The 13,133-nt window shown below is 43.4% G+C and overlaps 1 protein-coding gene across 1 annotated transcript in view; it reads right to left on the bottom strand.

The window, feature by feature from the left end:
- Positions 1–4,953: 4,953 nt before the first annotated feature.
- The window catches only part of LOC147207945 (uncharacterized), a 105,938-nt gene continuing 97,758 nt past the window's right edge, over positions 4,954–13,133 (bottom strand). The window contains exon 5 of the mRNA XM_086106485.1: positions 4,954–5,072. Within this exon, the coding sequence (XP_085962611.1) occupies positions 4,954–5,072 (119 nt within the window). The remainder of the gene's footprint in view (positions 5,073–13,133) is intronic.

The following is a 13,133-nucleotide window of genomic DNA, read 5'->3' as shown; positions in this document are numbered from 1 at the left end:
TCTATGCGTGTATGTGTGCAACAGAGTATCGATCAGCTCAGGTAACATTTGCACCAGGGCTGCACGAAACTCATGACATCTCACGAGCACGCAGCCACACGCACAATTCCACCACTGACCTCAAAACGGTTTCTTTGACCAGCCTTTCAAATCCCACTGCAGAACACAGGCTTACAGATCCACCTGCAACGAGTCGAAAAATGGCGGTGACAATTTTACCAGCGTAGGCTGTGGCATCGTTGTGATCGGATAATAACGCTTTGGTGAAGCAGCATGTGGCACACTGTCACATTGGGCAGTGTGCAAATGACTGCGCTCATTGTTGTCTTTTTTCTTGGACGGATGGATGGAATTAATGTCAGTTGTCACTTTTTTGGAAAAACACTTATTGGAGTGGTCTGACGCTAAACAGAGCAACCAAACCGCTGATTTGGCAACACTGACTGTGCTTTTGTAAACTCACTCCTCTCTGTTCGCAGCCACTTTGTTAGTGGAAGCAGTGCACCTCAGCAGGGACGATGCCTAAATACCGAATTGAATTCAATTGAAATTGGTTATGTTCCTTTCGATGAAAGGGGTCATGAATATTGAAGCTGAAAAAATTAAATCCCATGGTATTTGCCGGTGCACATGGTAGACTGGTAGTTATGTTTAATTGGGTTAGGATAATGAGGGTGCCCTTGGAAGGAAAAAAAAAATAGTTTGAGAAACCGTGCTGTCAACAATTGTATTTTATGATCACGAGGCGTCTCTCTGGTGCAACTGGTCAGAGGACCTCGTGTACCGCATTCCTGCATGTAATCTCTCCCCTTGGTGGCAGAATAAATCAGAATTATAACTCTGTAAAAAGCAAAGCAGTCTTGCCTTCATACCGAGTATCGAGAAAGCCTACACGCCTCTCCAATTAACTCTACAGCTGCTTCTGGAATAACACCGTTTGTCCGATGCGCTCCCCGTTGCGCGCTACATTTATATTTCATGATGTCTTTGGCAACGTGAAGCTTTCAAACATCCCTCGAATCAGTTTGTGGGTTTGCCGGGGAGAAGCAGGCTTCAAGGGGTGGAGCGTTTTTGTCCCGTTTTTGTTGCGAGGGGAGACGGCGCAACAGAGCTGATAAATTTCATGTGTTAACTGTTTGCTAACATGGATTAAATGATGATGAAATGATTAAAAACAGGTAGAGTGAACCCCCACAATCGATTAAAGATAAGAACTGAGCCGTACCATTGATAACTGAAATTGGTATTTTAAAATCCATTCAGTGCCAAGGACGTTTTTGTCATGTTTTTTTGTTTTGTTTGTTTGTTGTTTTTAAGAATCCAAGCAGTCAACCCCAGGTACATTTTTATGCATTTTAATTTTTTTCTCGTGATAGGTTAAAAAAGGATCAGTAAATGGATGGCACCGAATGAGTTGCCTCCTTATCAAAAGATGAAAATAACTATCCATCCATCCATCCATCCATTTTCCGAACCGCTTGATCCTCACTAGGGTCGCGGGGGGTGCTGGAGCCTATCCCAGCCGTCTCCGGGCAGTAGGCTGGCAACTGAATCAGTTGCCAGCCAATCGCAGGGCACACAGAGACGAACAACCATCCACGCTCACATACACACCTAGGGACAATTTAGAGCGTCCAATCAGCCTGACATGCATGTTTTTGGAATGTGGGAGGAAACCGGAGCACCCGGAGAAAACCCACGCAGGCCCGGGGAGAACATGCAAACTCCACACAGGGAGGCCGGAGCTGGAATCGAACCCGGTACCTCTGCACTGTGAAGCCGACGTGCTAACCACTGGACTACCGGGCCGCCCTGAAAATAACTAGTTTGTCAAAATGAAAGTTCCTCAAATCACTTCAACAGTTTTTTGGCACCAAGATGTCACGAAAGGGTGTCAGCACAAAAACAGCAAAGTGAGTTTTGAGCAAATATTGGAGGATAGATCCCCCTGACCCCACCACACACACACACACACACACACACACACACGCGCACACACACATACAAATCAGCCGAATTATGGCGGCTCACTATAATTTTCACGAATTGAGTTGTTAGGGCTCGATCCATCTTACTGTTGATTTACTATAAAGGTTGCCAACCAAAAGCAAAGAAGGAAGTGCAAAAGAGTACAACCATAGCACAGATTAAAGACATCTTGAAGGTGTGTCTTGGTCGTCCGTGGCAAAAAAAAAAAGAACAAACCTGAAAAGGACACAAAAATATGTCTTGGAAATAAAGTTGTACTTATGCCCGCTGGCACCGTGACACCGATCCAGTCACCTAATAACATCCCGCGCCGCATACATCATCCACCCGATTTGATTAGAGACGGGGATTTATTTATTTGTTTGGCGCCAGGGAGCACCGCTGTCATTATTCCACCTTGTAAATAATTCAATAAAAATGCCAAGCGAGGCCCTGCTCTGCATTAATAATAGGAGTAATAAAGGCGGCACAGGCAGGAGCAGGTGTGCACAGGTACAATGGCGGCACCGATGATGGAAGTACACACATCAAATGTCAAACGCTACGCCGCCTTTGAATGAGTGCGTGGCGCTGGAAGCGTGGAAATGTCATCCGGTTTGGCGGGGATTCTGCTTCAGGGTGCCAGTGACAGTGCACTGATAGTTCCAGCAGAGGGTGCTATTCTCTCCTCCGTTTTCAAGAGAAAGAATATGTATTTTATATTTCATACAGAGCGGTGATTCAGTTGGAGGCGTGTCTCTGGGAGGCATTGTTTCCAAATGGATCGCTGTGGAATTCACAATGGGCCTGAACAATATGGATGTTGTTAGCATACATGCGGTACACTGAAAAAAATTGTTGAATCTATTGTTTTAATGTATTCAACTTGCACAAAATAAAATAGTATAAAATAGATTCCTATACTGTACCTGTACTTAAAAAAATATATTTTGTGCTACCACTTGGTGAAAAAAAAATCTGGAGTTTGAGTGGAGCATGGCGTCAAAGTATCATCTTAATTTAAATGATTAGCTATGAAAATGGATCACTTTCATTATTATTATTATTATCACAAAAAATCACACGAGTGTAATTTGAGTTTATTGAAAATGCTTCAGCACACAGCAAAACACGCGCGGCTAATAGCAGGGGTTCGCTCGTATGCTAATAAGTGGTTGAAAGCAAATGGTTCCTCATTTAATTTGACCAACATTCAAGATGACACGTTAGACAAAGCGAAAGGTCGCCTTTATTCTTTTCATGTGATTGGCCATCCAGGGGGAAAATAAATGATGGCTCATTTGCATTTAAATTGCACACGTTTGGGAGGGTTTTTGTTTTATAAATCAATACAAAGCGGTCCCGTCGCAAACATGTGCACTAATTATACAAATAGAGCCTAAAAATGTCAATGTCCAATTAAATAAATCAAAACTCCCTCCTCCCTTCTTCTTGACATTAAGGCCAGCGAAAATTAATCCCTGTTGCCTTTGAGGTACTAATAAGCGCATGGAGGAGGTGAAGACGTCGACGGACAATTAACTTCACTTGACACCGGATGGACAATCTCCCCGCATATGCAGTAACTAATGTATGGTGACTCTGAGTCAAATTAGAGCCGCCAGAGCGCCACGGCTCCAGCCTATTATCCCGGCATTCTACAATGACTCGCAAAGTTGAGAGCCATTAGGGGAAGAAATGGAACTGAAAAGAGCACCCCCCCCCCCTCTCAGCCCCCCAACCTCCCCACAAAAAAATGACCTCAGGTGAAAATGAGATAACTTCTCTTTATGGCTTCCACAATGAGGCATTATCAGCAAGAAAGGGCACTCGGCAAGGCGGAGGGGGCGAGGTGAAGGGGGTGCGTAATGGCAAGGGAGGGATCTCCATTGATGGATCAATCCCGAGCGCAGGGCTTGGAAGTGAAAGGGCCCCAAGAGGAGCTTCTGCCAAAAGGCCTGCTGGAGATAAGGGTGGGTGGGAGGGAGGGGGCTATTCCCTAAACTTGTATAATCCCATGACGGCCACGCTAACCTCCTCGAGGGGTTATGAGACTTCAGAGTGTCCAGATGAGCAGTCGAAAAGGGAAACGGGGAGGAAAAGTGTTCATTTTGCAGGGTTGCTGATATGTGACGTGTATGGACAGTTGGCTGGTGGGATTCCAATGAATATGTAGAATTGGTGACAATATGACGTCGTTATCAAAACGAAACTAATTGGTCTTGGTTGGGAAATAATGTTGGTTGGAGCCCAGAGATTTCTCTGAACCGGTTCTCTTCAAAGAGTCAATTAACATTCATTTGGTTGGATCTTGGTATTAACATGAGTACGGCTTCAATTCTTGCAACTAAATGGAGGTGGGGGAGGGGGGGCACTTTAACATGCTCTAAAATCCACCAAATCTAGCGAATGCCTGAACGCTGGTGAAAATCGCCACCAATGGTTACATGTTTAGCATGACAGGAAGGACGATAGCCAACAACAACAACAACAAAACATGCTGTGAAACGCGGAGGCCATTTCGATTTGAGGGTGCCGTATTTCAGGGACTCGTGCCGTTTTCAGTGGTGGTAGCCAAGCAAACTCCTACGAAGCAACTCACACAATCTATTTTGTGTCCAGGCGCAAGTCGATCCAAATTCTTTGTGAACTGTGGCACTCACAAGTTCCATTGTGTGCCCGATTCGAGACAAGGTAATGCTGTGGCGTGCACAGGTGGAGTAGTTGACCCCTTTTGTGTTGAAGTTGCTGTTTTTGGAGGGATTTTGGCCTTCTCCGGGTACAATTAATTTCTCAAACCGATCACACCAAAAATGTAATTCTAGAAAGACAGGCGATGCGAAATTGTGAATGTTTATCATAAGGAGTGGAAAGAGCTTGGCTGCAAAGATGGAAGTTTTCGCAGTGAAATCCCCCCCAAAAATCCACCTCCCTGTTGAGAGCATTCTGATCTTGCCCAACTGGGAGAAGGGCCTCGGGGAGACCTCAGAAATGCTGCAGGGAGGGGACTAGCCATGACAGCTGACCCGGGAATCCCTTGGTGGTCCTCCAAGTGGAGATGGAGGAGCTGGCTGGAGACCAGGAAGCCTGGGCTTCCCTGTGACCTGGACACGGATGAGCGAAAGCGAAAATTAATGTTGAATTTCCCGCACGGTGACTAAAACAAGGCTGGCCTGTCACTCATATCCAATAGAGCACAAGAGGACCGTGTTCTTTCTGGAAAACAGAATCGGTTCGTCCCGTTTTTTTTTTTTTTTGGTTTTTTTTGGTGGGGTTGAATGTTGCTTTTACTTGGCTTCATACATTTGGAAATGACAGTGGCATTTGATTACGACGAGGCCAGAAAGAGCTTCAGAGTCATTGTTGACACTCTATAAATCACAAAGTATCAATGCATTGTTGGATTATGTTTGCTGTTGTACAGTACCTTGCAGAAGTATTCACCCGCTCCAATCCCCCACCCCCTCCCCCTGACAGGTTATGTAACAAGCATCTACCAAAATTGATTGCATCATTTTTTTTCCTTTATCCCTTTCAGGTACAGTGGGCACTACAGTGGACAGCTGATCATGTTATGAGGTTACAAGGTGCATGAAAGGGTTACAATTCGACACACAATTCCCTGTTTACAGACTGTGAATTAAAAAAAAACTAACTAAATAAATCAATTAAAAATTGGAATTTTCTTTAATTCTTTTCCCCCAACATTGAGTAAACAGCAGGGATTCTTTTATCCTGAAAAAACAAAACAAAACAATAATCATAAATTTAAAAAAAAAAGTATTTTCTTTTTGGACTCAACAGCAGCCTCGCATCTTCTTGGCAACGATGCTTTATTGATGGCACACCACCAATTGTCCAACCAACTCATCGATCCATTGAACTGATAACAGATTTACACCATTCCAGTTGTTGAAACTTCTCAACGGTCACTCCAATGTTTCGATTTTCAGAGAATTGCCGTGGCATCACACAAACATATGATCAAGGCAACAGTGGTGAGCGAAAACACGAAAGGTGAATCAAAACGCCCTCTCTCGGTATGCAAAGAACCAGAAACAGTAACTCCATGATTAGTCAATATAGTGAACGTTTGTACAAATTTTGATTTCCATATACTGTATGTTTTTGTAAAAACATTTCCAAAAGCGGGATAAGAGTTGAAGGGGTGGGGGGAAAAAAAATCAATATAATTCATTTTGCAATGTGACTGTAACATAAAATATCTCCATTGTTTTTATTCAGTCTATATACTGTCAAAGTTGAAGCGGTCTCAGAGATATCAATATGTCGGCTACAGTGGCCGCCTTGGGAACAGTCCACCTCCGCGTCTGTCTGCGAGCGTCTACGCCAAGCGGACGGACAGCGTCAAGCCGTAAGGGCGTCCAGGCGGAAAACGGCTACACGGGCCGTGCGGGCGGGCGGCGGTGGCGGCCAATGGAGAGTGCCGCATTGGTTTTCAAAAAGGTCGTAAAGATTAACGGCGCTCTCCCGTATAACTCAATCACGTAAAACTGCCGCGTGGTCGCATTCCGCCGCCCGCATTCCGCCGCTTGCTATTTGATGAGCATTGCGTTGGATTTGATGGGCTAGAAATTGCACTTCAGGCGTTGTTTGAGAATTGAGGCAGGTTTGTTTTTATGGGCCTTGCGACGGAGTGGTTACCAGTCCAGGGGATACGCCCATCGCTCAACCAAATTCAGTTTTAAAAAGCTCCACTTAACCAGCCACTCTATTAATCAGTCAAGAAAATGAATGCCATTTTCGACAATTAAAAAAAAAAAAAATGCCAGGCGTCTTTACAACGGCAGGGCTGTAGACTCGAGCTTGGACTTGATATGGTTTTTTGTTGTTGTTGGGGGTTTTTTTTGTGTTCTCGGACTGGACTCAGACTCCTTGGCGTGTGATTCGGACTTGTCTTGGACTGTGCCATATTTTTTTCGACTTGACCGAGTCCAAATTTCTTTGTATTCCTGACATTACCCAGGCCCGAGTCTTGATTTTGACTTTTAAAGTACCGTATTTTCCACACTAAAAGGCGCACTGGATTATGAGGCGCACCTTCAATGAATGGCCTATTTTATCTTTTTTTTTCATACATTGGATGCACCGCATTATAAGTCGCAATCTACAATGCATCCACTAGATGGAGCTACGCTCAAGGAAAAACCAACAGAACGATCAGATGTCAGTAAAACCTATTTAATAAAGCAGCGGCACAGTCCACTTAACCAACAGCAAGTTATAACATTGACTAGTTAACGTTGAACTCTCTTGCCGCTGCTCTATTTCTGTATTTTTCGTAGCTTTTAAGAAAATGGAAGGCTTTTCGGTGCTCCTTTTAATGCGGAAAATACAGTAGTACGAAGACAGCTGACTGTGTTGCACTTCACAAAAAAAAAAAAAAAAGACATCCAATTAGATGACACTTTCCTATTTAAAAGACACATTGTTGGTGTTGCACAGCCCTAAAAATGAAACTATTGATATTGCACTCTGCGACATGGAGGAAAAAAAAAACATCGATATTGCTCTATCCTCAAAAGTAGACAAATTATTGACATAACACTCGTCTAAAAAAAATATAATAAAAAAGACAAACTAACAATGTTGAACTCTCCAAGAGGAAGACACACAACTGATATTGTAATTTTCTAAAGGGCATACCATTTCCCTGGACGCTAGTGAGAGTTTATCGCCCTCCCCACCAGTTAAATAAAAGCTCCTGGTCCCTATGATAAGGACAACTTTGCATTGCCAAACATGCTGAGAAAGTGAAGCAACAAGACTGGAATGGAAAACCGCCGCTCTTCCGGGTCGCCATATTGCTTTTTGGCGGGCGCAGCGAAGCCGCGAGCGAGGCTGTCAGTTAATTTTCACATCTGGGAACCTTCCAGGTTCATTAACAAACGGCGCAAGTCGTGACGGCACGCCGGCAAGGCGGAAGCAATAAGTCGTTTGGGATAATTTGAGCACTGACACAACTTTTTATTGTGGAGCCCGATGATGGGCAGTAAGGGGCGGAGGGGGGCAAGTGAGGGCGGGGGTGTTTTGGCCAACAATGAGCCACACTAAAAAAAAAAAAACTCTCCCAATCAAGCTTCATTTACATGAGCTGCAGACAACCTTCAGTTGACTTTGGGGAGCTTGCATTCGGGGAGAAGCGGACACGCGTATTATGGCGCACACTGATGCATTTGTAATGGAGGGAGCCTGAGCAAGGGGGGAAAAAAAAAGTGCCAAATGGAAAAAAATAAAAGATCAATTCCCTCCAGCTTGGCACCGCGTGATGGATTTGACATTCATCAATGCCCTGTCAGATAATGCATTTGGTTTTATATTACACCTGAGATTTGCTCCCCACTCCCTCTCACTTTTCTTTTATGGCTTCACGACGCCAGATTAGAACGGTAGAATTGTCAATGAATGCCGGAATTAATATTCTGCTTTGCCATTTGAGGGCAAAGGATTTGGGAGGTGGGGGGGGGGGCAATATTTTGGGCTATGAGAATTGTTATTTTTGGTCAAGGGGTGACACTGGAAAGCTTAAAAACAGAAGCTAACCCTTCTTGAATTCAGTATGTGACAAGGGTCCGAAACAAACCAGATGGAGTGCATATCCTGTAAACACACACTCCGACGAACTACGTTTCAAAAATATTTAGTTACAGAAAAAAAAGAAGGGCCAAGAAATTGTAAACAGAAATCGTTGAAGACAAACAGCCAGGAAAACCAAGTAAGAACATTAAGTCCTTGCAAGGTAAATTTGAGAGAATACACACATACACACAAAAAGGAAAAAGCCTGAATCGCGAAACATAAATCAGACAAGAACAATAGAAAAACCAAAACAAGGAACTATCGGAAAATGAGCCACTATGAACGTGAGGTCTAGAAAATATCTCTTGAGCAAAACAGCAAGCAAGGTCAATAATCTGACAGTGACTAGGCAGCTTGGTAGTCCTTAAATACCTGGCCAGGCTTGATTGGAAAACTGAAGAGGAACGGCCTCCACCCCAGCTAGTGCTGAAACAAAAACAAAAGATGGATCCAAACCCATGACAGTATGAACCCATCCATCCATCCATTTTACAATCCGCTTTATCCTCACAAGGCGTGTTGGAGCCTATCCCAGCTCTCTTAGGGCAATAGGCGGGGGACACCCTGAACCAGTTGCCGGCCATTCGTAGAACACACATAGACGAACAACCATCCATGCTCACACTCACACTCACTTTGGGACAATTTAGAGTACCGTATTTTCACGACTATAAGGCGCCATTAAAAGTCTTAAATTTTCTCCAAAATGGACAGGACGCCTTATGATGCGGAGCGTCTTGTGTATGCGCTGAGTTCCAAAACCTGACTGACAGCCGACACGCTGTTTATATAGAGAAAAGGCGGAAGTGACTGTGGACAGGCATGCGGAAAAGAAGTCGGCCAATCAGTGAAGGGTGGGCGCGTATATATACATATATGGAGAGAGAGAGAGAGAAAAGGCAGACGTGAGTGACGACAGGCATGCGGGGAAGAAGTCCGCCAATGAGTGAAGGGTGGGCGTGTAAGTGGACGCTAAAGGGACGCCACAAGCAGGTACCAACACCTGTATAGAGTGTGGCTATGTGCATTGTTGCAAAACAACTTCGGTTTTGGTTTCTAAGAACCCCCGAAAATAAATTCTACAAAGAGACACCCCTACGAAGCTCAGTTCAAACTTCAAGCCATCGGTTATGCTTTTGGCATGCGTGCCCATCTCACAGCAGCGGTGAAAAACCAAGTCAAGCAAATGAACTCTGAGCTTGCCGTTATTCCCGGAGGCTTGACTAAAGAACTCCAACCACTGGACATCGGCATCAACCGGGCGTTCAAAGTAAAGTTGCAAACGGCATGGGAACAATGAATGATCGATGGCAAACACAACTTTACAAAGAGTGAGAGGCAGCGCCGGGCGAGTTACGCCACAATTTGCGAATGGATTGTGGCTGCTTGGACGAACGTGTCTGCTTGCACTGTTGTTCGAGTTTTTGGCAAAGCCGGCATCATTTCTGTGGAGCCACATGGCAATGAGAGTGACTGACAACGAGAGGGAACATGGCGTTTTTGATGGATTACCGGTACTTGCACAATTGTTCAATTCTGATACAGAGGATGAGGACTTTGATGGATTTCTGGGTGATGATTGATCGAAAAACGTGAGTACATTGTACGATGGCTAAATAAAATACAACGGAACTCAGTTTTCTGTTGCCTTTTTAAAAACGTGTTTTTAGCTTGTATCTGTATGTCTTGGCATGCTACCGTATGCTTCAAGCTAACGTGTTTTTAGCGTGCGCGCATGCATGCCGTATGTTTAAGCTGGCGTATGTTTTACCACTTTAAAATTGCGCCCAATAATACAGTGCGTTTTGTCTATGTGTAAAATACAGAAATAGCACCCATTAATGAGACTGCGCCCAACCATACGGTGCGCCGAATGGTCGTGAAAATACGGTATTCCACTAGCCTGCCATGCATGTTTTTGGAATGTGGGAAGAAACTGGCGTACCCGGAGAAAATCCCTGCAGGCACGGGGACAACATGCCACTCAGAGCCGGAATCGAACCCTGCACCTCTGCACGGTGAGGCGGACATTCTAACCAGTCATCACCGCACTGTTAAAATATTACACATGAATATTTTTCCTACTTGAAAGAAGCCGGATATATACAGTATATAACAAATATGATTTATATTTTGGGGAATTCTAGGCCAGTATGTTTACCCAATTTCAGTTTTCTTTGTCAAACAAACGTGTCACATTTAAAATCAGCAAAAATAACATTCATTATCTTGGTTTAAGAAGCGAAAGAGATCAGTTTAATATTTCACTGTGGACGACTGGCTTTGGATTTATAAATTTGGCGCGCACACAGAACATATTCTTGTCAAGAGAATTTTTGACTTGCTTGATTCAATGAATTGAGATGCCATGCAAATTTGACCTCCATGCATTCAAAATTGCTTGAAAATCATTAAAAAAATAAAATCCCAGGAATTTGACACATCCCTGCCTTTCCTGTTCCCAGGGAGATGTTTTACATTTCTTCTCTTCACATCAAGGCAGGCATTTAATCCCATGAGCACGTGTGTTGATTCCCTATTCGAAATCTCATCTTTGTTGCATCTTAACAATGGAAAGAATACAGCACAAACACGTTTCCTCATTCCCCTGCGTCGGCTCCCAAAACTCCCGGGGAAGAAAAGCAGAACGTTGTAGTACAGTATTCAGTGCTTGGAATGTTATCTTGAAAGGATTTGGTTGAAGCGCTCCTGTTTGGTGGCATCACTGGAGGGCGCTGTTTGTGCCATTACGCGGCCTAGTGGAGAAATCAATTGGGAGTCCACGCAACAAAAAGTTCATTTGCAAAGTGAAACGTGCGATTTCTGAGCGTGTTAAATTTTTGGTTTCCCATTTATGTACCTGCTTGGTTGCTTTTGATACAATTGCACAAGGGCATCAATGTCAATCATCATCTTTTTGCCAATTAAACAACCACCGCACGCAGCACTAAATGCTAAGTTGCTCTCTTATTTAAATTTTTTTGGAAAAAGTTGTAATGTTTCGATAATCAATTCAGCTGAGATGTTTTCTTTTTTTTTCGTTAGATAGTTATATAACACCTTGTGCACTATGGATTTTTCCATGTCTTGTAATTTACAGCGATGACATTTGAGAGAAAAATTCCACCTGTCGCTCAACCTCAATCTTAATTTATATTATTCATTGCAAATTATATTCTATTATTGTTGACATGAATATTATGTATGGATGAAAACCTGATGTGCTATTGACAAAAGAAAAAAAAAAGAGGGCAGATTTGGAATCAGCCCCACCCCCTCTCAAAAAAAAATCTAGAAATTTGTTGATGTGTTAATATTAAAGCATAGGTGTCAAAGTCAAGGCCCGGGGGCCAGATTTGGCCCACCACATCATTTTATGTGGCCCGCGTAAGCAATTCAAGCACGTTAACTTCCATGATGCTTGCTAAAGTCCAAATTGTCTTAAATAATGTCATAATTTTAATATTTGAGCAATCCATTATTCTTCACTTCTGATGTAAAAACTAATCATCCATCTATTTGGTGCTCGCTGTGTATGTAATATGTGAAGGTGGTTGTTGAGGAGAGTCAGCTTTTCCTTTGCTTCTTGCTCTCCTTGGACACAAGTCCTTTTATACCTCTGTAAGGTGGAATAAAGACCAAACACCACGTCGTACTTTTTCAGTTTATCACAGCACAGCACAAATCGATTTGGGCTCCGAGAGTTTCAGATTTCTTTCGGAAGCCCCAAAGAAACACATACATGAGATTATATAGGGACAATATGATAATGAGAGGCGGGGAGGTACGCCTCTCATGCAAATCCCTGAAACAAAGAAAGTAACATGTCATCTAACCCGGCGTGGCTGGAAGAAGTTGGGAGCGGTGGGGTTCGAGGGCACTAAAGGTGATTGTAAACACAGCGAGCAGAAAATACCTTTAACAGCATTCTACATTGTTTCTCTCAAGTGCCTGAACAAACACAACTAGCAGAGAGGAATAACACCATAACCATTAAGCCTACCTAAGCAAAAACTAGAGACAAAGAAGGTCAAGCAAAGTTCGACCTTGAAACGATGACGAAGTATAGACCACTGCTGTTGGTCACAGATCTTGAGATTAGGGTTCCTCTTTGAGGGCACTTGACAGCCTTCAGGGATTTATACGAGGTGGTGGAGGCAGGAAAACCCTCGGGGGCTGTTAATTAACCAAGTGAAAATAGGACCTAAACTTCACACTACATTCTTTGTTTTAAGTACTTCAGCAGATGTTCAGGACAGAGACTAGTGTCAATAGTTCTCATAGCAAGATGAAATTCCTTAACAATGTTCTACTACTACTTCTAGCGGAATATTTCCTTAACAAATCCCTCTCTTGATCACAATCAATATTGTGATCACAAAACTTCAGTGCCAAAATCCGTCGTCAAAGCGGAACAACAAATTCCCCCTTGTGCAAGCATTATCAAACAAACTACAGCCGGAAATAACAGTCTCAGTGAAGCCTGACACCAGTGCCCACATTAGTAGAGAAATAGAGACCAAAATAACCAGTATAATCAGAAAGATATGTTATTAGTTCTGGGC

This window comes from Hippocampus guttulatus, chromosome 3, assembly GCF_054856545.1.
Source record: "Hippocampus guttulatus isolate MCC_2025c chromosome 3, RoL_Hgut_1.0, whole genome shotgun sequence".
Classification (NCBI taxonomy): domain Eukaryota; kingdom Metazoa; phylum Chordata; class Actinopteri; order Syngnathiformes; family Syngnathidae; genus Hippocampus; species Hippocampus guttulatus.
Note: the sequence above shows the minus strand (reverse complement) of the source record. Positions and strands in the feature narration are given on the sequence as shown.